We start from the raw sequence: 26,872 nt of genomic DNA, 5'->3' as shown, positions 1-26,872 counted from the left end.
ATCAAAGAAAACCCTGCATAAAATGCAGATTTCCTGCTTTCTATTTCTGTGGCAATCGGAGAACTGGAGTGCGCAGGATAAGTTGAGAGAGAGAGAGGTGTGTTCAGTGTCTTCTGATGAAGGCTGGTATTAATAATAATAATCTCTCCAGGAGTAGGACTGGCCCGAATCTGAGCCCCCCACTAGTGTGGAGCCCTCTGTGGGCCAGGCGCCTTTGGTGGGCGGAGCCAGAGGGGAATGTGGGTGGAGCAACAAATGTATTTTACCTTTGTACAGGAGGCTGATTTGTGCCTCACACTCGCCCCTTTCCATCCATCCAGATAAGAAGAAAGCCGCATCGGTGCTGAAGGGCACATCCCAGGCAGGCAAAAACTCTTGGGGTGGGAACCAATGTCAGGGAAGGGTGTGGCCCTTGGAGAGTTATGAGGGCCAGAGAGACAGAGGCCTGAGGGGCTATATTGAGCCGTGGGACTGAGGTCCTCCCCCCCCCCATGAATACACCATTACAATTTCAAGCAAATCCCCCTGCGAACGGCAGAGGGAGAACTTTATGCTGGACTAGGCCCCTTTTAAAGACATCCTGTGGTGCTTAATTATAGGATTGGGGGGGGGTTACCTGCAAGTTTCTTTAGTATACCAGATGTCCCTCCGTCATCAAGACTGTGCCTAGATCAGCAGTTTTTACACAAGTTGCTGTAAAATGCCCAAAGTCCAGGACACACCTGGCAAACGCTTTGGTGCTGCGCTTCCTGACTTCCTTGTGCAAAAACACAGCCTCATGTATTTTGAATCATTGTTGGAAGCCGCCCAGAGTGGCTGGGGAAACCCAGCCAGATGGGCGGGATATAAATAATAAATTATCATCATCATCATCATCATCATCATCATCATCATCATTATCACCATTTTAAAAGGGGGAACATTTTGTATAATTGGTTTAATCTCACAATGTACCTCTTCTGGGCAATTTTCCTGCCTATTTTCTTTCACTAGCAGAGCCCTTTTCAGGTTTTGTTGGTGTGACTTTGTGACACAGGGGAAGCTGGATTGAATTACAAGCCTCACAACCCCACAAATGCTTGCATTTTGCAAATCTGGTTTGTCTGAAATCTTAATGTTATGCATCTGCATCTGTACACATAAAACACCATATTCTGCATAAGATGTTGTGTTGAAATGGTATTTGGGCAGGAGTCTTCCTTAGCTCCACCTGGAGATCATGGAATCATAGAGTTGGAAGGGATCCTGAGGATGAAATGCGTAATTGAGAGGTAAATATGGATGATTGTCAGAGAAGCCGAAGGAAGTCCAATAAGAACTAAATTTGTGGAAATTTCAGTAAGATTGTATATTTGTGTTGGAAAATCAATAAAAATTATTTTAAAATAAATTTTTAAAAAAGGAATTGCTGCTTGGATCGATGTGATCATTTGGGCGGCATCATTTTAATTTTTTTTGCAATTTTTTTTTAGGCGCCATTTACCCCCCCACACACACACACACCATTGCGGTGCCTCCTCCCTCCTGGCTTCTCCCCACCCTGCAGAGGAAGGGAGCTGGGCTTTGATTGGTGCCAGCCAATCCGAAGCCTCGCCACCCGTGTGCTGAGGTGCGGCCCAGACTCGCCACCCGCCCACCGGCCTCTCCATCCATGGCCATGCTGTGGGCATCATGATGGGTGCATCGCGGGGCTTCGGCTGGAGCTTGGCACGCCTGTTGGCCCCATGCCTGGCGCCCGGGAAAGCTGGCCTAGAAAGGAGAGGTGCCACCACCACCGCTGGCTCCCAACCACAGGCAGAGTGGCAGAGGAGGTAGGAAAGAGGGGGGAGGGGCTGGGGGAGAGAAAGAAGCCCCCCTCCACCACGTGTGTGTGTGTGTGTGTGTGTGTGCGCGCGCGCAGTCCATCCCGCCACAAGGTCTGAGGGGCAGTGAACAAGCCCCCTCCTAAAACAAGTTTCCTCACCCCTGCATATGGGGATCAGACCTGCAACCTTGGCATTTGTATTGCTCAAGCAATGCCCAAAAGTGGCGTTTTTTGATCTCAAGGTAATTGCAGCAGTAAATCTTTATCTATCTCTCTAATATAGTGGCTGTGGCAGAAATCTGTCGTTAGATGGTGCATCTGCTTCCAATGCAGCTTTGCTATAAATCTACCTGTACAATGAGGAGTTAGTTGGCGTCAAGCGCAGGTCTAGCCAGCTGGCCTGATAAGCAGAGGAGTCAACTAGCGGACAGGGCTACCTTGACCCAGCCACTGAACTGGCACTTAGACATGAACTTTGGCTTGCTGCTGAAAACAGAGGAGAGGAAAGATGATATCATGCCAGCACCTGTACAACCTGGCATGGAGTCCTTTCTTTGCCTATAAAAGCACCGGCCTGAGGAGATGAGTTCAGTCTCTGAAGAAGCACCAAAGAGCTGAGAAACTAGAAGGAACAGAAGAATCAGCAGTGCAGGGACCGACCTCTTTTACCACCCAGGTGTGTGACCTGCCCACCAGCCTGAAGTGTCAGAGCAGTCTCTTAGTGGTGGGCAGGATGTGCAGTTGAGCTCATGCCTATTAATACTGTTAGTATTTGCCAATCAATAAACCACTTCCTCCTTTATCAGTCCACCAGTCTTCCATCTGCTGGGATCCAAAAGAAATCCCTGCTTGGTCTAACCATTAGACAGCAGAGCACAGCAAAACAGTATTATCAGCACCATGCTCTCACCAAATGAGCAACCAGGCGATGCAGGGATATTGGGCTTGAGATCTTTTGCATGCAAAGCAAGAACTCTACCGAGAACATAAACTGCCTCTGAGAAGTTGTGTAATACTAAGAAAGAGATGTCAATGAGCTCTTCAGGCAATGGCGAGTGTGAGGTTTGAATGCATAAAGTGCAGCCCTGAAGGATTGGCCAGAACCCAAGATCTGAAACCACTGTTTGAATTGGTGCTCATAAACCACAGGTTATACTTCTGAAGGCTAAATGTTACATCTGATTTCAGTAAAAGCCCAGCTGTGAAGCTTTTGTAACTTTTGCAGCAGGGGCAAAACACCTGGAAGAAACAGCACTACCAGCAGAATATTCCACGGGGAAAGGCTAGGGAGGGGGATTTCCCCCCTCTTGCTCCTTGTAAACGACAGCCTGGTCCAAGTGTACCACCAAGGCTGAAGCAGAACGCTTTCCTTTTCACCAAGACCCACTCCATAACCCAACCAAGCCAGAGAGTGCTCCTGCCACGTGGGTCCCAGTGAGAAGCATCAAACACCCAGAATTGTTGGAGACTTTTTATTCAGTTCCGTACATTTGAATATGGCGCATTTGTTCACCCTGAACAGGGGCAGAGGAAGCACCTGGGAAAGAGAAGTCTGCCCATGTCCTTCCGCAGGGAGTTTTCTTCTGCAATGATAAATTTCTTATTTGATAAATAGAAGGCTGCTCCCTCAATTCAAGTTATGTACAAGAACAAGAATTCCCTTTTCCGTACCAGGACAACTGATCTCCATATCTACTCTGTCAAATGGGGCAGGGAAGCACATGAAGAGAAGTCCGCTCCAAATGTGAATGATTATCTGCTCCAGGGTTTCAGTTTGCTGCAAGGAAGGGTTGGTTTATCACCTCCAGCCCAGAAACAAATTCTGGGGAACTCCCCTACCCCCGCTACACACAAAAAAGCAAAGTCCAGATCCTCTGTACATTCATTGTCCAATACATCGTTCTGGGTTTCCCTCTCACACGCAGAGATCCAATCCAGATGTTCTTACCCAGATGTGCCCCAAGAGGAAATCCATGCTGGTTGAATTCTTGTGGCATTTGTCCCCCCTGTTCACCTCCGAGAATTCTCAATCCGGGGGTGGGGGAGGGGCTTTACATTTTAGCCCAATCAGAACCCTGGCACTTATTTGAGTGGGGGGGACCAGTGGGTGGGTGCAGCACAGCTATGTCCCCCTTTTGCTACAGTTCCCTGAACTCTAGAATCCCACTCCTTATCTGCCAACAGCAGACAAAATGGAAAGCAGTTCCATGAACCAAATCAGATTGGATTTTGGACCCCCCTCAAAAAAGTGGCACCATGTATTTTGGCCAGCGTCTCCCCACTATTCTACCCAGGCTGCACTGAAAAAGGAGCTCCCACAGGCCCAATGCAGGCCCAACACTTAATTAACCATGGTCCATTGTCCTCAGCCACAATTAAGTGTTTAGTCTCAGTACCTAAACCATGGCTAGGGATAGGCTGCAAACCAAGATCTGAAACCATGGTTTGTAGTGGGGCTCATAAAACAGTTTATGCTATTAGTAGCTAACCATTACATCTGAATTGAGTGAACACTCAAGGCAGTTTCCCTGCCCCTTTCTTTCCATATTACTGAGATGCACCCTGTGGGAGAAGGATTTAGCTTGGCAAATTCAACAGAGGCTTCACTGGATACCTGGAACCTTAATCAGCATTAAGGCAGCAAACCACGGCCAGGGCTAAACCACAGGAAAGCATTCTGCCTTCACTGTGTAATAGTAAAGGTGCAACAGAACACATGCACCTTGAATGGAAGTTCCCATGGGAAATGGGATTGATACCCCAGAGATGGACGAAGAATTCAGAGGTCGAAAGAGCTCTTAAGGAAGAAACAGGTAAGAAGAGGGCAACTGTGATTGGATGGGCTTCAGAAACAGGCCCACCTAGCACAATTATGGTGCACCCGATGGAAGAGACTAAATGGAAATGGGAGTCTAAACTGGAACAAGCAAGGAACGGCGGGGGGGGTGTGTCATGCAGGCAGGTTATTGGGCTAAACAAAGACCCTTCGTTGCTGTTCTCTGATCCGAAGGGCTGGCATTTCCTGCTTATTGGGTCCCCTTTGTAAAGACACCCTTGGCCTTGGCCTATTCACAGCAGCTGTCCTTTGGCATCAGGTGACCATGCCTTGCGTGCTGGGGGCTCTCAGATCTGTCTGCCCTCCCAGGCAGGTGCCAAGCAGAATTTTCCCTGTGCTGTGGAGTCCTTGAATTCCAGCCCAAGGCATATCCTCTATGGAGGAGACTCCTTCCCAGATATTTTTTATGTTGCCTGAGGGTTATAATAGTTGTAATCATCATCATCATCAGAATAATAATAATATTATGGCTCTCATTGTGGGAGGGTGGAGATTTGTGAAACTTACAAGTGCTTCATGCTGTATATAAAAATGGTTACATATGTACATATAAACACACACAAACACACTCACTCACTCTCTCTATGCTGTGATCAAAGGGAGAAGGCCGGGTGCCACTTTGTCCAGAAACATGCAGAGAGCAAATGGGCAGCCTTTGGATCTGCTCCCTTTAGTTCTTCACACCCAGGCCTCTGTCCTGAGCTGGATAGAACAGTCCTAGCCACCTGGGAAGCTGCAATACAGTTGGGGTTTGTAAGCTGGGGACAAGTGTGGCTGACATTTCCCTCTTCCCTTGAGGCACCTCAGAGTAGGAAGCATAGTGAGCCAAAATCTTTGGAGATCCCTCAGGCAGGCAGGAATCTCCAATGTTTCCTTTGCTTAAAGGAAGATTTAGTGTAACGAGAGATATGGGGTTGACTGGCCTTTGAGGAACTGATAGCTTGCTTCAGGGATGGAGAACCTGTGGCCCTCTAGATCTTCCTGGACTACAACTCCCATCATCCCTCATCATTTGCCACACTGGCTGGGACTGATGAGAGCTGGAGTCCAGCAGCTTCCAGAGGGCCACCAGTTCTGCACCACTTGCTTCTGTGTTGCAAAAAACAAGAGGAGAAGCTGAGATGAGTAAGTCTTTGGAGTCAAGACTTAGCATGAGGCCAAGCAGTGTCTGATGATACAAGCTGGGCTTAGCCCTTGGGCAGGAACTGAGTGACTTCTGAGATCACTGCATAAAGAGCTGAGCCAAGGGCCCATTAACCCTTGAGTGGCTTGCCTGTGAGTGAAGGAGTGGAAGTTGGTGAGCCTCAGAAGAGCTACTGGTTTACTTTTCATGTGGGACAGAGTAGGACCTGGTCATTGGATTACAGTCTGAGAAGCAACTAAGTAAAGGTGACACAGAAGGGGGAAGGTGTTAAGCTTGCAGAGACCGACACAGACTTCTGTGAAAGAAAATACAGTGGAATAGGGCCCAAGACAAGGGTTCTCTTCACGAAGACCGTCTAAGGAGTGTCCAACATGGTGCTCTGCAGATGCTGCTGGACTACAACTCCCATTGTCCCTGACCACTGGCCATTCTAGCCAGGGCTGATGGGAGCTGGGGTTCAGTAACATCTGGAGGGCACCTCAGTGTCATTATATCAGCAAAGAGTTTGGGTGGTACCATTAAAAACAGAGCTGTTTGGATTCAGGAAACATGGAACAAGCAACGAAGAGTGATCATCTAAGCACTGCAGGACAAGTAAGTATGAAACGGAGGGTGGGGGATGGATGAGGCCCAACCCACCAGGGACTTCTCCTACACATGCCTGGTTGAAATAAATGGCACCTGTGTTTAAGTTCCTGGTGGACAGGGCCAGCAAAGGCGAAGGAAGATCAAACCCTGAGTATAAGCAAGTAATGCAATAGGCATGACCGGTCGACAGGAGTAACTCAGCCGAGACTGACAGCGTTGGCTGAGGGTGTGGGGAGAGCCTGAGCGAGGCACAAATCAAGACCAAAGGAAGACACAAGCAAGAGAAGAAAACATGGGACTTGGCTTTGGTGTGAGGAGAAAATCGGGAGGAGCAAGTAAGTGGCAGATCTAATTGGAAGCAGGGGGGGGGCTCGCTGTAGCAGAAAAGCCAGACAGATGAATAATCTTGATAGGGATCGAGTTGGCTAGGAAAAGATGGGATTGTGTTCTGTTCCTTGAGGATACCTGCTTGCCTGTTCAACACTTGGACTCCTAAACAAGTATCTGCAATGGGAAAAGATCTTGCCCCAAGTCCACAGAAAGGTGGGGGAGAGAGAAAATTCACATGAAAAAAAGAGCTTCCCTTCTTCCAAATCACTGACGTTGTTCACAGCTCCAAGATATACAGCGGATTAGGACCCAGACACAGTGGGCCCCATGCTTCTCCTCCCTCCTCCTCCATGCTTCTCTCCCCCGGTCCAACCAAGTGGGGAGGGGGGTGGGCTCCCTTGTAGTTAATACTGTACACTCCCCAGAAATGGAGAGGCGAGGGGTGTCTCTCTATAGATATTTGCAAATATAATATTTATAGTATTGCATTGAAAAAATAAAACTTAAAAAATAAAATGAAACACCACGTGGGGGGGCAGTCCATTCCACAGCAGCAGAGGGCATCCGTGCCTGGCTGTCGGGTGCTGGGGCAGGCTGCACTTCTGCTTGGCATCGTTGCCCCCAGCCCTCACCCCTACGAAATCCCAGCACAAGTCCCTGCTCCACCGTCTGATATGGAGAAGCCGGCAGTGGGAGTGTCCGCGGGGTGGGGGAGCTGTCTTAGCTCCTGCCCCCACCAACCCCAATCCACAGGTTTCAAAGCAGCAGGCTTGGTCGTCCGTTCTGCCCATTCACTGCAGGAAAACAGCAAAGGGTTATGGGCATCTAACAATCTAAGAAATCTAAGCATCTAAGCATCTAAGAAAAGGTTGGGCAGATTTCCTGCATTGGCAGGGGGCTGGACTAGATGACATTTCTGGATCTATTCCAGCTCCAAGCTTTCTAGAAGGCTTTGACCTCCCTGAAGTGTTTCCCAGTGATTCTTACAACTACGTAGGGAGCAGCTCTCTGTAAATGCGTGTTTTCCATACGTTATCTTGGTCATCCTTACAATCACTCTACAAGGTAGATGAGCACCATATTCCCACAATGCAGATGAGAGATTGAGACTCAGGGCGGCATGCCTGAGGCCCTCTTGGTACTGAGTTCGTGGTGGAGGGCGGTCCTGGCTCACAGCTCAGCCTCTAGGCCTCCGCACTCTGCTCCGTGTGCTCTTTGCACCCTGGCTCCCTCCCCGCACCTCCAGCGCCTGACCTCTCTTCTCCCTGCTTCTGATCCCAAGTGATACAGCGCCCACGAGCTGGTGTGTATCGGGGTTGGTGGGATCAGGGATGCAGAAAGGACCACAACCATATGCTGATGAGAGAGGGGGGAGCCACCTTGTCATGCTGAGAACAGGAGGGGGTCTGATGGAAGAGAGGCGGCACATATACCTGACCTGGCGGCTAAAATTCAGTGTCCACTACCCGGAACGCGGCGCTGCCTGTGGGAGAGGAGAGACCGTTCACCGCACAGTTGTAGACAATTGCTACAGGGACTGTACAGCTGCATCTCTAACCTGGAAGGTGGGACCAGAGCTCTCCCCCACCAGTAGATGGCCTTGGGGGGAGGAGAAGGGATAAGAGGCAAGGAAGAGGCTGTCAAGGACCAGCTTGCCCCTTACAATGCTGAGTGGCAGGACTACCTGTTCACAAGAGGGAGGATGGAGAGAGCTTCTATCCGGAGCCAAGGCAGAGAATCTAAGCAGTACCCATTCCCCTCTCATGCATTAACACCCAGGGGCATAATCTGCGGGGAAGTTCTCCTGCACAAGTCTGTGGTGGGGTCTCTCTGCTTCCTGCTCTGGCAACTGCAGCTGCCTCGCCTTGGCCTCATCCAAGGACTGACTCTGGCTTGGGTGACTTCTGAGTAGGAAAAGATGGGGAGGAACGTTTGGGGAAAGTGCTGGAGTAAAAGTGGGTGGGGCTTGATTCCCAGTGGGCGGGGCTCTCATTGCTTAGGCAGTAGCCTCTCACCTGATTCGGGCAGGGAAGCCGATCTCAGGCCCGTCTCTTTCTGTAACTGAATCTCCTTTAGTGCAAATATTGACGTTGCTGCAAGAGGAGGAGATGGAAAGGAAGAAACACAAGAGCACGTGAGAGCATTTCACAGGAGCTGCTAGTCTGCAAAAATAATGGGAGAAAGCATCTAAACTGCAGCTAAAATCCATTTGTGTGGGAACTCTTCCAAAAATTGTGGGTTTTCCCTACTGGGCTCCTTTGGGGAGGTGGGATATAAATTTAATAAATAAATAATTAGATCTCTAGATCCACATTTTTTAAACACATTCTTCAATTAGGGACGGGGCAGGTTGCCCCTCAACAATGACACTTAATATATTAAAAATTCAGATCAATTTTGAAAGTGTGTTAAATCTTATTGCAGCTTAGGCTCAAACTATACATTCTTCATCAACCTTCAGCGTTAAGAGGAAAAAATAATACGGTGATCAAATGATTTTTTTTATTAACTGCTTACATAAGTTAAATGATTAACTGATTAAATTTAAATAACCTTTCCCAATTAGTAGTAGGAAATACCACCTAATCTCCTGCAATGATTTTGCAAAGTTGTTTGCAGATAAAGTCACTCATATTCGGAAGGAGGTAGACTCCACTGTGGGAGCAGGGCCGGGGTGGGAGAGTGCTAGAGTCCTGTCTGGTCAAGTTGCCTGGAATCAATTTCAATCCATTACCCCCGAGGATGTAGACAGGTTGCTTGGACGCGTGAAACCAACCACCTGTCTCCTTGATCCTTGCCCATCCTAGCTAATAAAAGCAAGCCGGGAAGGGTTGGGCAATGGGTTCTGTTGGGTAGTGAATGCTTCCCTCTGTGAGGGAGCCTTCCCAGACCCACTGAAAGAGGCAGTCATTAAACCGCTTCTTAAAAAAAATATTTAAACCCGGCCAGTATGGCCAACTATTGCCCAGTCTCAAATCTTCCATTCCTGGGCAAAGTGATTGAGCAAGTGGTTGCTGAACAACTCCAGGCACGCCTGAAGGATGTGGACCATTTGGATCCCTTCCAATCGGGATTCAGGCCTCATCATAGGACTGAAACTGCCTATGATCTCCGGAGGCGGGCTAGGGACAAAGGTGAAAGCTGTTTCCTAGTTCTGCTGGATCTCTCAGCGGCTTTTGATACCATCGACCATAACATCCTTCTGGACCGTCTAGAGGGGCTGGGAGCTGGGGGCACTGTTATACAGTGGTTCTGCTCCTAACTCCTGGGCTGCGTTCAGAAAGTGGTGTTAGGGGATGAGTGTTCAGACTCCTGGGCTCTCACTTGTGGGGTGCCTCAGGGTTCTGTCCTCTCCCCTATGCTTTTTAACATCTACATGCAGCCGCTGGGAGAGATCATCAGGGGGTTTGGGCTGGGTGTTCATCAATATGCAGATGATACCCAGCTCTACCTTTCTTTCAAATCAGAACCAGTGAAGGCGGTGAAGGTCCTGTGTGAGTGCCTGGAGGTGGTTGGAGGATGGATGGTGGCTAACAGATTCAGGTTGAATCCTGACAAGACAGAAGTACTGTTTTAGGGGGACAGGGGGCGGGCTGGTGTGGAGGACTCCCTGGTCTTGAATGGGGTAACTGTGCCCCTGAAGGACCAGGTGCACGGCCTGGGAGTCATTTTGGACTCACAGCAGTCCAGGGAGGCGCAGGTCAATTCTGTATCCAGGGCAGCTGTCTACCAGCTCCATCTAGTACACAGGCTGAGACCCTCCCTGCCCCCTACTGTCTCGCCAGAGTGGTGCATGCTCTGGTTATCTCCTGCTTGGACTACTGCAATGTGCTCTACGTAGGGCTACCTTTGAAGGTGACCCGGAAACTACAACTAATCCAGAATGCGGCAGCTAGACTGGTGATTAGGAGCAGCCACCGAGACCACATAACACCGGTCTTGAAAGACCTACATTGGCTCCCAGTACGTTTCCGAGCACAATTCAAAGTGTTGGTGCTGACCTTGAAAGCCCTAAACGGCCTCGGCCCGGTATACCTAAAGGAGCGTCTCCACCCCCATCGTTCAGCCCGTACGCTGAGGTCCAGCACCAAGGGCCTTCTGGCGGTTCCCTCATTGCGAGAAGCAAAGCTACGGGGAACCAGGCAGAGGGCCTTCTCGGTAGTAGCGCCGGCCCTGTGGAACACCCTCCCATTAGATGTCAAAGCGATAAACAACTACCTGACATTTAGAAGACATCTGAAGGCAGCCCTGTTCAGGGAAGTTTTTAATGTGTGACATTTTAATGTATTTTTAATTTTTGTTGGAAGCCTCCCAGAGTGGCTGGGGTACAAATAAATTATTATTATTATTATTATTATTATTATTATTATTATTAGCCTCTAACTCTAATTGGCTCAACTGGGTTGATGTTATGGATTGCCTATAAACATTCCAGCTTCATAGGGATTAAACCTCTCAGCAGCAAAAAAAGGTCTACAGTCCAATTTCTGTGAAACCAGATACTTTGCAGCTTGTCTGGGATGAAAGTCTCCGTAGGAGGAGAAGGCTAAGGACCAGAAAGCTGCCTGTGGTGAGGGAAAAGCAGGAGAGACAAGGAGAAGGCTGAAGGAGAGCGGCAGCATAAGCTGAGATAAATGCACGTAAGAGGGCAGGTGGGTGAAAAGGCTTCCAGGGCTGAGCCTAGGGCACCAAAGGGTACACCAGGCTGCAACACCTGGACCCTGACAGAGCTCCTGCCCACTTAAGGGTGGCACAGAAACTGGTTGCTTCTACCATCACTGCTGCTCTGGAAACAATCGTAAGGGAGCAGTGAGAAGAAAGCAGCTGGCGGGTGGGGGCAGAATTCCACCTCTTGCGCTGACCAGCCAATTCTTTCCCTTCAGGCTTCCAACCAATCAGAAGCAAAGCAGCTTCAAAATAAGCTATTGTTCCCTTAACTTTTAGCCTCACAGATCAAAACTTGCCTTCACCAATTAATCAAGCAAAGCTCATCTGCCATTTAAACAAATCAAATCTGGCAGCCCTACAAAATAACAGAGGAACCTGAGAAATGGGGGGGGGGATCCTGCACTCCCACTCCAGGGACAACAGATCACAGAGCATTATCAATACCATAGACCCTCACTCTGCTGGTCCGCACTCAGAGGTCAACACCACCTGCCCTTCCGTACATCAATATGCCCATCCCCATATCCCATAGTGCCGGCCTCCTTCCCTCTCTCCCTCCCCAGCCTGCACCTACTGTCTGGGAGTTTGAGGACTCGTTCGCCCAGACTGTGGAAGAACAGGTGCCGCATGGCCTCGTCTGCAGAGATCCGCTTCCTGCCCTCAAACTGCGTTGGGAGAGAACAGGGAGGGGGAAGAAGAGAAGACGAGAGAGATCAACTGCTGTGCTGCAAAGAGAGGTGCCTGCCCTTCTGCTTCCACCAGGAATGCCATTCTGAGCAGAAGTGGGAATGTATAGCCATTTACCCAGGAGTAAGCTATGCCCAGCAGTCACCTGGCTGGATAGAGAGGACTCCTTCACCACATGTTCTAACCCCACCGGCTTTCCCCAGCCTGGTTTCCATTTTGTTCCCAAAGGACAGATGTTACGTTTTTCTTGGCACAAACAACAAGCCCCTGAAGATGGACAAGTGTAATGCCACATAAGGCTCACAGTCCTCAGTCCATTCTGCGATTCCCTGAGGAGGGCAAGGCCAGGCCATCCAGCCCCAGCAGAGAAGGCCTTCCTGTCACCTGAAGCTGCAAAGACAATAAAGGTCCGCATCCGGCTGGAGGGAGAGACAAAGAGGAGCCACAACTTCTCACCTGCAGCAGCTTCCCCAGGAGGTCAGCCCCTTCGCTATCCAGCCTGTGGAGACCCAGGAGAAAAGGAAGATCAGGCTCTGGAAGGGAAACAGAGGCCCTGCTTCCCAGGTGGAGGTGCTCAGCTGCTCCGCTAACAGCATTAATAGGGGCTTGTAAATGAGCAAAGTACATCCCAACTACGGGTTGGCAACTGGTTTGAAAAAGGGGCAGGTCTGGAGAAGGACTCAAGGGCCAGCAACGTCCCCAGAGCCTTCAGAGCCAAGACACAGGCAAAGGCCTTGTAAAGCCCCCAGAGTCAGTTTTGGCTCATGCATCAGTCAGCAGAGGAGGGGCACCAGCCGCCATCTCTGACAGAATCCATGTTCTGGAAAGGAGAGGGATAAAAAGCCTTTGATCTGCACCTCTGCTCAGGAGAAAGCAATGGAAGCCAGTGCATAAAAGGGGGGCCGGGTGTCTCTGGGATCAAGGGCCAAGTAGAAAAACAGCGAGGAGGAGGAGGAGGAGGAGGAGGAGGAGGAGGAGGAGGAGGAGGAGGAGGAGAAGAAGAAGAAGAAGAAGAAGAAGAAGAAGAAGAAGAAGAGGAAGAAGAGGAAGAAGAAGAAGAAGAAGAAGAAGAAGAAGAAGAAGAAGAAGAAGAACCACCTGTAAGTACTTGGCAATCATTTCTAATGATTTCTATGCAATTTTACACACATTTTACTTACTAAGCTAAACTAAATTACATTAATTAACAAAAGTATCTTTTGAATTCCCAAGTCATGTTACAACTTTTTAGCACCCTTCATTTGGGGAATTGGAAAGTTGAAAAGTTCAACCCACCCTAACATTCCCTGAATGGCAGGTTGACACTCACCTTGGGGCATGGTTGATGAGGGCCTCGGGACGGTATTTAGGGTAATTATAGGCTCGGAATTCTTCATTAGACTGGATTCCAGGCCATGTCTCTTCGTTGGGAGTCCCTGGCGATGCAGAGGAGAGAGAAGGAGAGACCAGAAAAGAGTCAGCTCAGGACACAGGCAGGTTGCCCTGCTGCCCTGAGCAGGAGAGTGGCGCTGGTCCTGAAACAGGACTTTTAAGGAGCACCCACACCAGCACTTCTGCCATGTTTGCTTATGTATATGTTGTCCTTTACTGATTGACTAGCAGAGTTGTTTGGGAATTCTAAGAAACAAAGAAATCAGTGGTTAAAATCAGTGAAGTCTTGAAAGGCTCAGCCTGCCATCTTGATCCAAAATGGCATCCAGCTGAATCTTTGATCTTCTTTGATCTCAGAAATCACCATGCAAAATTTGGTTAAAGGTAAAGGTACCCCTGCCCGTACGGGCCAGTCGTGTCCGACTCTGGGGTTGTGCGCCCATCTCACTTAAGAGGCCGGGGGCCAGCGCTGACCGAAGACACTTCTGGGTCACGTGGCCAGCGTGACAAGCTGCATCTGGCGAGCCAGCGCAGCACACGGAAACGCCGTTTACCTTCCCGCTAGTAAGCGGTCCCTATTTATCTACTTGCACCCGGGGGTGCTTTCGAACTGCTAGGTTGGCAGGCGCTGGGACCGAACGATGGGAGCACACCCCGCCGCGGGGATTCGAACCGCCGACCTGACAATCGGCAAGTCCTAGGCGCTGAGGTATTACCCACAGCGCCACCCGCGTCCCTACAGCGCCACCCGCGTCCCTAAAATTTGGTTACAATACCCTAAAAGCTATCCAAATTCATAGCAAGTAGACAAGCAACTTGCTAAAATATATAATAGACTGGTTATCGTTATGGATTTATAATGGTAATTGATTATTGATCAACTGAGCTGTATCCCCCTCCTTGTCTAGATTCCTCAAAGCAGCTCAGAAGACTCCTGTGAATCAGCAGTCTAGTCTTCTGTAAGGCCCTCCTGCCTCTCCCCACTGATCTCTCGGCAACACAGCAGTCCCAGCAAGGTCACCCCAGGACCATACCCAATATCCGAAAGATGAAGTGCAGCTGCTCCTCAACTGTGGAGCCTGGGAAGAGCGGCCGTCCTGTGGACATCTCATAGAAGATGCAGCCCACACCCCTGTGAGGAGAAAGACAAGGACATCGCTGGGAGGAAGTTCAAAGCAAGGACCATGCACTTTAGGCTTTAAATCAAAACCCTGATTCTCTCCACTGGATCAAAACATTATGTTCCAAGAAAATCCAAATTCTGCCACTTGAATGTGCTATGCGACTTAACCAAATATGTATCTATTTCTTCATTTTGCAGCACCATTTTCTGGTGAAGAAGAAGCAACAGAGGTTTTCCACAGTCAGTGGGTGGAGCAGCTTCTGGATTCTGCACAGATCTTTGTCCCACCCATGAAAATCAGAAGCAGAATTAGAAAGATATAAGAAAATATGCAAAATTCACATAATTTCAAGAGGGTGCAGAATTAAACTTCTCTTCTTCTTTTTAAATCTTAATTATCATTTTTAATCATACAAAATTTGCACATTTACATTTACCAAAATACAAACCAAACATTTAACACCCACTTCCCTTCCATGGTTTGTTTTCATTATCATATATGTTAGGGATTTTCAACCTTGCCACCTTTAGAGTATACTTTTTATAACTAGTCGGCCAAAGACCTTCCCTGCATCTCTGCCATGGACCTTAGCCTGCATATTGCAGAGGATCCTGGCATGCATTGAGAAGGGCCAGAAACATCTCAGAAACAAGTAGGGCCTGCAACTAAATGTTACAGCGAAGAGTCCTCACTAGCACCATGGCAATGCTTAGTCAGCATCTATGGCCAGTGAGCATTCTCAAGACTTCATGAGGCGAGTGGGGAGGGGTTTCTCTCCTTCTGTTCCACTCCTGACCCCTCCCCAATGTACAGTGGTACCTCAGTTGTCAAATGTAATCCATTCTGGAAGACTGTTCGACTTCCAAAACGTTCAACAACCGAGGCACAAAGAGCGGTCGGCAAAGTCAATGGAGAAAAAAAGGGGGGAAACGCAGCGGAAGCTGTTTGACTTCCAAGGCGCGTTCGAAAACTGAAGCAATTACTTCCAGGTTTTTGGCATTCCGGTTCCGAAATGTTCGGCTTCCAAGACGCTTGAAAACCAAGGTACCATGTACTTCTTTCTGCAAACCTTTGGATTCCCCTCACCGTGCCCCAAGCTTTCTGGTATCTCCCTTTTGTTTGAAGAGGGTACCATTTTGGAGCTGCTGTTGGAGAGCCTCGTTAACTGTTAGCATCTTATCCTCTTCCCCAGCAAACGTCCCCTTGGGAGGCCACCTGACACTTGTTTTGAAGCATAGAAGAGAAGGCATTCCAGGGCAGGGACAGCCAATGGCACTGGGCAAGTTGTCCTTCAGAATGGCTTGTCTGCCACCCCGGTCTCTACATGGAGGGATTGGGGACAAACTTCTAAGGAACTCCACCACAGTTTGTGTTCCTAGCGGGCCACTGTGACTCAGCTACTGGCTCCATGCATTTGTTTGCCCCTAGCTTCAGTCTCCTTTTTTAGCTCTGCAGTTTCCTGAGATCCAAGCGGCTCAGCTCTAGGCATTCACTGCTGTTTCCTTTACATGGCCTCTGTTTACTTACGGTAAAGGTAAAGGGACCCCTGACCATTAGGTCCAGTTGTGACCAACTCTGGGGTTGCAGCGCTCATCTCGCTTTACTGGCCAAGGGAGCCGGCATACAGTTTCCGGGTCATGTGGTCAGCATGACTAAGCCGCTTCTGGCGAACCAGAGCAACGCATGGAAACGCCGTTTACCTTCCCGCCGGAGAGGTACCTATTTATCTACTTGCACTTTGACGTGCTTTTGAACTGCTAGGTTGGCAGGAGCAGGGACCGAGCAATGGGAGCTCACCCCATCGCGGGGATTCAAACCGCCAACCTTTTGATCGGCAAGTCCTAGGCTCTGTGGTTTAACCCACAGCGCCATCTGCGTCCCTCTTTACTTAAATCACCTTTTAAAAAGACAAGAACCATGCAGAAAACAGACTGCACCCCTAGATGGGGAACCTGTGGCCTTTCAGATGTTGCAGGACTACAACTCCCATCTCTCCTAACCATAGGCCAAGCTAGCTGGGCTAAAGAGAAAGTCCAACAACATCTGGAGGGTCACAGGTCCCCCATCCCTGTGGGAGATGACAACTGATGGGCAAATGGAAAGTACTATCAAAATTCACGGATTTCAACCACAGGGAGGGAGAGCTGGCCACAGGCTGCTGAATCCTTACCACATGTCAATCTGGGTGGAGTATTCTGTCGAGCCCAATAGTATATCTGGGGGTCGGTACCAAAGTGTCACCACTTCATTGGAGTAGGTCTTGGTGGGAATGGATTTTGCCCGGGCCAGTCCTGGGAATGTTAATTTGCATTGCATTACATTTTACATTTCATTACATTTGTTAGTAAATGTTGCAGAGCAAGGGCAGAGAGATAATTAGTACTCACCAAAATCTGCTAGTTTGAGCTCCCCTCTCTCATTAATGAGCAAGTTCTGGGGCTTGAGGTCTCGATGCAGCACCTTCTGACGGTGGCAGTAGGCGAGGCCACGCAGCAGCTGGAACAGGAACAGCTGGAGGAGGGAACAGAGCCATCTCAATGCCTTTCCCTGCTAGATCTGCCATATACAGTACTTCTAACCAGCCATGGATGCAAAACGAGTGCATTTAGGAAAATGTTTCCAATTCATATAACTTCTTCAAACAGTGGGATTTTCTTTAGAAACATGCCTTTATTTTCTCAGGACAGTTCCACGTTCGTTTGATGGGGTCACCACCAATAACCAGAGCATTGAAGGAGAACATGCAAAGCAAGTATCAAATCCCCCAGCGCAATCTCATGCTGAAGTGAGCTTTTGCCAGCAACATCCGTAAAGTTGCTTGCTACGCAGTAAAAGAATCCACTGAAACAGACTCAGATGGGAGTCAGCAACTTACCTTCACATTGTGCATATTTATTACATTGCCGCAGTCGTCAAGATACTGTTTCAGATCTTTATCCTGGGGTAAAAGAAGACGCAGGATTGACAACTTTCCTCTTCATTAATTTAAAATGACTGATTTGTGCAAATAAGTCTGCAATCCTATGAGCACCTACCTGGAAGTTAGTCCCATTGAATTCAAGGGAATCTTACTTCTGAGTAAACATGGGCAGGATGGCACCCCTTATCGTTAAGACTATATGTGAATCCTTCAACCTAGAGTGGGCATGGCATTCCCATGCAGTGGACTTGCCATAGGACTCAGCAGAATTCCCCCACCCAGGAATGTGCCCTGGACCAATAAAGTGAACAGAAGGTTCATACATCCCACATCCCCATTCTTTCCCCTGTGCCTACATGGTTTGCACCAGGCTGAGCAAGAGGGCTGGACGGGGATGTGGGAGTCACGTCCAAGCCCTCACCTCCATATTGGCCCAGCACTGGTAGTGGTCTCAGGGGCAGGGAACTGACACTTACTGTACTTACTAGGTTTCAGCAGACTATCCTTGAAAAACTCGCCCCCACTTATGCTACAATAATTTCCTACTGAAGTGGCTGCTTCAGGAGGGCATTGAAAGCTACCTTGAGCATTCTTAAACCTATCATAAAACTGTAATTCCCAGGAGTCCTTGGGAGGAAGCCATGACAGTTTTAACACCCTCTCTATGTGCACTGTAGGCAACATCTTCCTTCAAACCAGCCAGGCTGTTCAAAATACGGGTTTTCTGAATGTTCAGCTTTCAGTCGTAAATAATTTGAGATGTTTTCATTCATAAAGAAGTATAAGTTACAGTTACCATGCCCACCCCTGTTTACTCACTAAATACTCGAAGACAAGCGTGAGGGATTTCTCTGTATGGATGATATCATGCAGGGTCACAATGTTGGCATGTTTCAGATCTTTCAGAAGTGAAACTGGAAAACAGAGAAAGAGAGGCACGTTGTGGGACGCGCAACAGAAGCACCTCTAAAGAGTTTAATGGAGCCATTCCTAAACTCTGGGCTTTGAGAGAAGAACAGCAAGCACACGACATGAAAGAGAAAGCTAGAAAGCTCCAGGGAGCCTAAAGCACCCACCAGGGAGGAGGTTATCTGCTGTGTCCCTGCATGATCCACTGCTCTGGACTTGCCGCTGCTTGGGGTGGGTAATTTTGCGCCAGTGTGCGCCAGTATGCCGCTCCCCTGCCTCTCCTGTTCTTCTCTCTCAGCCTCGCCAAGGGCAGCAGAGTCCATCTTCCTCCTGCTCCCTGCAGACTTGGGGGGGGGGCCTTTGGGTCTGCCCTCTAGATACCTACTGGGTCCTACTGAGGCAGGTAAAGCTGTGAGAGGGAACTGGCTGAGCTGGGAGGGGCAAAGAGATCTGGTCACAGATCAGAAAATGACCTCTCTCGGCTGTGTGTACATTTGCTCCCGTCTTCCTTCCCCTCTTCATGTGAACCACACACGGGCACAGACATCCTTCTCTTTCTGTCTAGACCTCTCTTCTTTTGCTCCCTAAGTTTTTTAAAAAATGGTTTTACCGACATGTAGTGGACGTGTGAACTAGGAGAGGGGTGAGGAGAACTTCAGGTCCAACAATTAAATCATGGCATAATAAGGTGTGGGATTGTGTAACAATGGCAAAAACTAACCTGTTTTAATTAGACTTAGAGAAAGAACATAAAAACAGTTAATAGGAAAATATTTTTTTTCTAAAGTGGAGTAAGTTTATTGACAATTGCAATTTCTATGGAATACCTCTGTGTGTTAAAGAGGGGATTTTCAGTACTTTGACTGGAGATTAATAGTATCCTAGTTCTAACAACACACCCTCACTGGTTCCTTTGATTCGTTGCCTTATTTTTATGCTTCTTTGACTGACTGACTGACTGACTGACTGATGATGATGATGATGGATCAAGTTCTGCTAACCTCAATTCCCCCAAGCCCACTGATACCTCCTCCCTCCTGAGCATGGGAAAGGTGTGTGTGCACATGTCCTTATGGCTGCACATGCACCCCTGAACTTCACTAGCGAAGGAAACGATAAGAACACTGCAGGTGATATTCCTCTTGTCGGCCACATCTGAGACTCTGGGTTAAGAGTCTCTACTGCCCTAACATGAATTCCTCTGGACTTCTGGCTGCTACAGTAATTTTTCTGGTCAATGCAAATATCTTATGACGAGTCTTTGCGTTCACCTGCATTTTCAGTCTGGGACCCCCTCCATTCATGGATGCAGCTGTTTGGCTCATCCAAACGTCTGCAGCCATTTCCACTTTCCACTGGCTGTGGAATTCTTGCAGCTGCTCTCTGAGACAGGCAGGCGGTGGCGGGGTCTCCGCAGATGGAGCAAGAGCCAAAGAGAGGCAGAGTTTTCCCCCATCTTCCTCTGCCTTGAGTTCTACAAGGGCAAACCTGAGACTGGTACGGGACGCTGTCGGCCAGGGCCATCCCTTGGACTGGGCACAAGGAAGGAAGCGGTCTGGTGACAGCAGAGTGCCCCAATGGACCAGAACCCACTGAAACGGGCTGACCCTTCTGATTTCAGGGAGTGTTGATGTACCTTCCCGAATGGCTGTGCAAGGTGCTCCTTCTTCGTGCTCAAGACGGATCTCCTTCAAGGCCACCAGGTTATCGGTGAGTTTGCTCTTCCCCTTGTAGACTGTGGCGTACGTCCCCTTAATGCAGCAAAGACAGAGCTCAGGCTAGCAGCCCAATGCCCAACCTCTAGTCAACTGGCCTCTCACCCCAACTCTCCTCCAAGTCCCAAGTTGCCCTGCAATTTAGTTATGCCCCCACGCCAGCAAAGAATAAATTTCACCAAAAAACCATGTAATTGCAGAAAGACGTTCTCAACACCAGACTGGTCTGATCAGGGGAAGGAAGTTCTCTGCCCTAGAGAGGCATGATTTACTCTTGAATTCGTAATCTTGGGTGCAGTTAATGCAATTCCCTTCTCTCATTTATCCTCTCAAGAGCCCTATGATGGATTCATTAATTGGCCCATTTTACAGAAGAAAGAGTTGAGGCTGACAAGAGATATGGGTCAACAAGGAGTTCTGGATAAGGGTGTTAGTGGCAATCTTGGAAAAAACGAGATTCTGTGTGCTTTAACGTGTTCTGAATGCATGTGCTGGAAAGGATGGGTGACTGAATGGAACTCCCCAAGGCCATTCTGGAATTTGAACCAGGACCTCTTAAATCCACTGAACTAAAGGAACCCTCCCAGACTGAATGGATCAAATCCACCGTGAGAAGTGATACTAAGGTGGGATGAGCTGGAAGTCTTGTGGAGATAAAGGAACAAATACCCTGGACTGGCCAAGCTCACTGCTCTAAGGCTAAGCCAGGGTGGTGTCCTGGGTTGAGTGCTGGGGAGATCCAGGTTCAAATCCCTGCTCCCTGACCTATGGCAAGCCACCCTTTCGTAGCCTATTCTACCTCACAGGGTTGTTGTGAGGATATTAGGTACACCATCCTGCACTCCTTGGACTTGGAGGAAGAGCAAAGTAGAAATCAATACATTAAAAAGAGAGAGAGAAATATATTAAAATCAGCGTGAGAATGACCCTATCCCAGGTGCCCTGAGATGAAGCAAGCCGAGCTGAGTGGTCATCCCAAGTGTGTTCTAGACTGGAATTCGTTCTCAGCTCCGCCTTCCGGAGGACGGTCAGGGCACTCACTTCTCCCAGCTTGTCCAGCTTCACATATGTCTCCAGCTTCCCAAAGCCAATCTCCGACTGCACAAGAAAGCACAAAGAGACAGGGTGGGAGGGGCTGCCTTCTCCAGCCGGGGGGCCCTACTGCACTAGCACCCCTCCAACATCTTCATGATTATTTGTGCTCGTCATAGCAGGAGGACGATTATAGGTGATAGAGACTTTATCCCACCTTTTTTGTGCTGCAGAGAAGGTGGCAAGCAGGTGGGAGCTCTGGGAAAGAATGAATGTGACTCTACCACTAAAGCACCATTCCAGCATCAATGACCCATTGCAGAATCCACCTACAGCATGCCCCCCCCCCCGTCGGGAGGGGCTCCTGGTCACTGTTCCTACTGCAGTGAAAGGACAGAGTAGGCAGTTGGGGGGAGGCTATAAGTACTTGTCTTAGCCTTTAAAGCCCTGAATGGCATGGGGCCAGGTGACCAAAAGGTTGCTTTCTCCCATACACACCTGCCCAAACCTCTTTAGAGACCCCCAGCAAGTGAGATAAGGAAATGGCTATTAGGAGAAGGGCCTTTTCAGTGGTGGTGCTCTTTAAGCTCTTTCTGGTGCCAGGTGAATGCCTTTCTTTATTCTCCCATGCCTTTATAATCTGTGATCTTTAAAGATCTGAAAACTGGATTAGCGGAGGTGCTGTTTGCGCAAAATGAGGCCCCCTTGCTCAATGAGACTCTCCACCTCCTGCTGCCCCACACCCCTTAAATCTGCTGTAGAGGGTTGGGGGAATCCCCAGAATGGGGCAGGGCAGGGAAGAGGGTGAAAAGTCCTGTTTTGCACACAGACTTCCTTCGACACATGCAGACCCACAAAGCACAATGGCAAATTCCAACCTGAATTTTGATCCCAGTGATTGCATATTTTGTATTTTTAGTTCTACTGTGAATTTTATTTCAGCATTCCCGCCTCTGCTGAAAATGTATACACAGTCATTGTTTTCATGATACTGTTAATATTGTGTTTTATCGTTTTATTTGGCCAACCACCCAGAGAACTATGTCATGGGGGAGGGGCACTATAAAGAAAACCCAAGTGAACAAATTGCATTTAAATCTGACTTACCAAAGAGACTCTCCGTAACCGTCTGCTCAAGGGCTTGTCAAACAGGGGGCTGTTTAGAGTGAGCTTCTCGAGGTAACCTTCCGGCAGGCGGATATCAGCCGGAAGTGACAGGCGCTTGTTAATGTCCTGGAGAGGGGAGGAAAATGGGGTCCAAATTCTGGGGGCAGAACTAGAGCTTGTAAACCCTCAATGAAGACTGGTGTCTTCTGAGGGCTTTCTCTGTCGTTGGGCCCCCTGCAGGATTCCCTTCTGAAGGGCACGCCTCAGGATGTCTCAGCTGGCAGAGCCTGAGACTCTTAACCTCAGGGTTGGGGCTTCAAGATTCCTGCATCGCAGGGGTTGGACTAGATGACCCTCGTGGCCCCTTCCAATCCTACAATTCTATGAATCAGGCTTTCACACAGGCATTCCTCAGAGCATTAGGAGATAATTCAGCTGCATCGGTGTGACTTTTACCTGCCTGATTTCACAGAAGGTTAAAAGTGCCGGCTGAGGGACTATGGTCCATGTATGGTGGGGCTGCAAAAAAGTTAAAAGATTCTCCACAATGAGTTAAAAAAGATGTTAAAAATTTCTATAGAGAAAAAAACCAGAAGCGTATTGGGTATCTTAGGAAAGGATATCCCACAAGATAAGAAAAAATTATTCTTATATGCCACAGCTGCAGCTAGACTACTACTTGCAAGGAACTGGAATGGAAATATTATCCCCACAAAGGAAGATTGGATATGTAAATTAAGCAAATTTATAGAGTTGGTGAAGTTAACAGCAACCATAAGGCACCAGACTAATCAGAATTTAAGGTCGGAATGGCAATGCTTTGAGGATTACATGAAAAAATTACCTGTTCTAAGGATAATATGTTGATATGTATAGACTAAGTTTGTAAAGTAGAACTAGAAAAAAGTAATATATTAAGGATATTAAGGATGACCAAAAGATGCAATGTTAATAAGAATCTAAAGATGATGATGAGTAATGGGGGAGGGAAGCCACATGGGTGTATGCTTTGTTTTTGTTTTTGTCTTTGTTTTTGTCTGGTTATTATTTTGTATTGTCATTGCTAATTGAATATTGTGTACCTTTGGAAAATAAAATAAAATTATTGGCGGGGGGGGGGGAGTGCCAGCTGAAGGAGTCTGTGAAAAGTAAGTATATTGCTAGGTAACTGAACAATTCACACTATTTTATTTAAGGTTTCTTGGCGCAGACTTTGTTATTTCCTGGCTTTTTTTGGGGGGGGAGAGAGAGAATGAGTGTGGGTCATATAGACAGTGGTACTTCTGGTTACGAATTTAATTCGTTCTGGAGGTCTGTTCTTAACCTGAAACCGCTCTTAAACTGAGGTACCACTTTAGCTAATGGGGTCTCCCGTTGCCACAGCCGCAAGATTTCTGTTCTCGTCCTGGGGCAAAGTTCCTAACCCGAGGTACTACTTCCGGGTTAGCGGAGTCTGTAACCCAAAGTGTTTGTAACCCGAGGTACCACTGTAGAGCCATCTCTATACATTCCTTCCATGGTCCTCTCTAAAAAGTGAACTTGTGCGAAAGGGAGATGGAGAGAGCCCCTCAGTGACAACTGCTCTGAACTTTGCACGCCTATCTTTAATGCTCGCACCTCAGTGGAGATCTTGCGCGCTGGGTTGTTCCTCATGCGCACTCGGACTGGAGATTGCACCTCATCAGATGATGTCCCTGACGCCTGGTCGCTCTCACCATCTGAACCCATCTTGAGGTCTTCGTGGACAATTTCTGCATCACAGAGAGATGGAGACAGCACAGGCAGGGAAATTAAAAACCTTCTTCTCAAGCAACTCCCTCTAATACCCCTCAGGGATCTCCCGTGGTTCTCAATATGTCATTGTACCTTCCCTTCATGGCCACCTACCCACTGCCCCCCACCTTTGCAAAAAAAATTCCATTCTGTGGGACAGCCTGTCACTACAATTGGCCTCCCACAAGCAAAAAACAAATGGGTCTGGTCTTTAATGGAGCAGACTTCTGAATTGGGCTGTCACATTTTGAAATGCTCCCCTATCTACATTGAAAGCTCCTCGCAAACAGAAAATCAGTGCAGGAGGCAAAAGTCTGGGCTAGAAATTTTCTTCCTGATGTACCTGTTTTCTCTTTTCAGTTAATTTTTCAGTGTTAGACCATTCAAAAGCCACTCCCTCCAGCCCCCTCCGTCTGCTGCTTACGTAGACCAAGCCCAAGACCTAGCTGGTTTGAATAACATGCCCCACATGCACAAATTTCCCCTTTCTCACCCCAATCCAATTTGACCATGTGTGTTATAAAGTACCATATTTTATTAAGAAAAGTCCACTATAGCCCAGTATGGTATTAAAGTAGCCGGTGGTTTTCATTTTTTAAATAGATTGTTATGGTTGATACAACAGAAACTTGCACAATGTCATGTAATGAGTTCATGGCCAAGAAAGTCCACACCCAAGGCAATAGAGCAAGGATGGGAAATGTGTGGCTTTCCAGGTATTGCAGCACTCCAAACTCCCATCCGCCCCAGTCAGCCTGGCCAATGGTCAGGGATGATGGGAGTTGTAGTCCAACAACATCTGGAGGGCCAGAGGTTCCCCATCCCTGCTCTAGGCACTGAATATGTTTTAAATACCAACAGGGACCTTATAACCTGTGTCTAATAAACTGTTTCAATTAAAAAAAATAAACAGATAGATGTTGGTTTCATGTCAGTTTCACTTCCATTTCACATCACACCACCCTGTTCTGTGTGACATCTTACCTGATAAAGAGCTGAGGAGATTGCAAGCGCCTGCCACACTTTTTTTTACATTTTGGTTGACTCTTGTAAAGGTGGAGATTGGGGAGCTTTCACTCCTGGGGATCTAGAAGGACAGGAAGCCGCTTCAGACCAAGTCATTCTGCTGGTCCATCTAGGTAAGCAGCAGTTTTCAGACAGGAGACCTTCCGGTCCTTCTGGAGATGCCAGGGACTCCCTCATGGAGCCACAGCCCTGTCCCTAGGAGCCTTTGTGAAACTGAGATGAAACCGAAACGCTTCTTTCTGGTCAAAAATGGCAACTGACGCAACATTGAGCCACAAATCTTAAGATCTGTGTTGATAAGGAGCTAGCCCCTGAAACCAAGATCCCTGGGAATAAGGCCCCTAAGCCTTGGTTCCCAGCACCCTTCCCAAAGGCCTTCTGAAGCAAGAAACAGAAATGAAAGGCTCAGGGTCCCCAGACTTCTTGCTCCAGGGATTCCCAGCTCTGATGCAGCCCAGCTTACTGACGAGAGGCCCAGGTTGAAAGGATTTCAGGTGGGACTCCAGAAAGGCTCTCCTTTGGACCGGCCAGCACTGGCCAAGCCCCTGCCCACACAAGGGGGAGGTGCAATAGTCACCTAGTCGGGCGGAGCGGTTGAGGTGGGCGCTCAGGCTGCGGCTGACGGCCAGTCGGGGCCTGCGGAAGGAGCCCGCGTAGCGGTGCAGGAGGGCGTGGACGCTGTGGGAGGTGCTGGGGCGCACACTCTTCCCTGTGGGGCCTGGGGGGAGGGAAGTGGGGAGGGAGGGAAGCCCACACATGGACAGCCAGATGGGGCAGGTGATACAAGAGTTATGAGAGGCACCAGAGAGTCAAGCGGGCAGCGGGATGGAGCGGGATGGGGGGCGGAGGACACAGCAGTTAGCAGCAGAGGCAGCGTTGGCATTGGGGAAAGAGCCCACCCAAATGTCCATCGCGCCACCAAACCACAAAGGAGAGTTTAAGGGATTGAGAAAAGAAAGTGTGATATAAACAGGGAGGAGGGTGAATAGGAGGCAAATAGGAATCGCAAACACTCCAAAAGGAGGGAAAAAGTTTGGACACAGTGGAAGAGAAGCACAGATGGCAAAAGCTCACAGGAAGAGAAAGCAATATGCATAAAGAGGCAGGGAGGGGAGGGAGTCACACCACCAGAATGAAAGGAAGGCAGAAATAAAGCAGATACACAAAAAGAAACAAACAGAGGGAAGAAAAAGAGAGAGAGAAATATGAAGGAAGGAAAAACAAAAGAAAAATCAAAGCAGAACGGGAATCAAACTTAAAGTGGAATGAAAGGGGTGTAATGGAAAGGCAGGACTTACCTGAGAGGCACAGCCTTCTCCCCACAGCTCTGGTAACCTGAGACACCCCCACTTCAATATTTGAGGAGTGGAGTGGACAGTTATAATGAACCCCAATGACCACCTGATCTGCTTCCATCACAGCCGAGGACCAAACTTTCCAGCATCTGATGCCAGAGCCACATCAAGGCCTTTACTCTACCTGGCAGGGACAGGTTTCTATATGGCTTAAAATCAAGAATGTTTTCTAGTGTGGTCTCTGGAGCACCTAGCAGATACCTTGGAATCCCCAGGTTTCACTTTAAAAAAGAAAGCCAACAAGTTTCTAGTCTGCAGTGTGACAGAGATAACCTAAAAATGGCAAAGACAACTATAATCTGAATACACCTATGAGAGACTTCTGGTGATAAGGAGTAGCCCCCTTCACAGTTCCTTCTTCTTTCCTCAAGGGGAGCTATCCCTCTTCCCCATCCCTTCCTCCTGGTTTTCAATGCTCAGTGACTGGATCAGTAGCCAGCCATTCTCTGTGGTCTTTCCCTCCCTCCGACTGCCAGAGGATTT

The 26,872-nt window shown here is 48.5% G+C and overlaps 2 protein-coding genes across 9 annotated transcripts in view; one reads left to right on the top strand and one right to left on the bottom strand.

Annotated features, from left to right (window-relative positions):
* Positions 1-26,872, top strand: part of LOC310752274 (uncharacterized protein) — a 311,176-nt gene that overhangs the window by 213,886 nt on the left and 70,418 nt on the right. The gene's annotated exons all lie outside the window — the stretch shown is intronic.
* Positions 3,263-26,872, bottom strand: part of CDK16 (cyclin dependent kinase 16) — a 61,927-nt gene continuing 38,317 nt past the window's right edge. Inside the window, exons 3-18 of one of the 7 annotated variants that reach the window (XM_083592236.1) lie at positions 25,612-25,752; positions 23,853-23,986; positions 22,236-22,361; positions 21,138-21,194; positions 20,018-20,132; positions 18,292-18,386; positions 17,428-17,490; positions 16,940-17,063; positions 16,723-16,843; positions 14,463-14,560; positions 13,367-13,472; positions 12,514-12,556; positions 11,945-12,035; positions 8,718-8,795; positions 8,136-8,185; positions 3,263-7,496 (exon numbers count right to left, since the gene is read on the bottom strand). In XM_083592236.1, the coding sequence (XP_083448362.1) occupies positions 8,148-8,185; positions 8,718-8,795; positions 11,945-12,035; positions 12,514-12,556; positions 13,367-13,472; positions 14,463-14,560; positions 16,723-16,843; positions 16,940-17,063; positions 17,428-17,490; positions 18,292-18,386; positions 20,018-20,132; positions 21,138-21,194; positions 22,236-22,361; positions 23,853-23,986; positions 25,612-25,752 (1,430 nt within the window). In that variant the 3' untranslated portion in view covers positions 3,263-7,496; positions 8,136-8,147. Of the gene's footprint in view, positions 7,497-8,135; positions 8,186-8,717; positions 8,796-11,944; positions 12,036-12,513; positions 12,557-13,366; positions 13,473-14,462; positions 14,561-16,722; positions 16,844-16,939; positions 17,064-17,427; positions 17,491-18,291; positions 18,387-20,017; positions 20,133-21,137; positions 21,195-22,235; positions 22,362-23,852; positions 23,987-24,992; positions 25,096-25,611; positions 25,753-26,872 lie in introns of all 7 variants that reach the window. The other 6 variants (XM_083592237.1, XM_083592235.1, XM_083592239.1 and 3 more) reach the window with 6 other exon arrangements.

The sequence above is a fragment of the Podarcis filfolensis genome (genome assembly GCF_964270895.1).
Source record: "Podarcis filfolensis genome assembly, chromosome: 17".
In the NCBI taxonomy this organism is placed as follows: domain Eukaryota; kingdom Metazoa; phylum Chordata; class Lepidosauria; order Squamata; family Lacertidae; genus Podarcis; species Podarcis filfolensis.
This window is presented reverse-complemented; position numbering and strand designations above follow the sequence as displayed.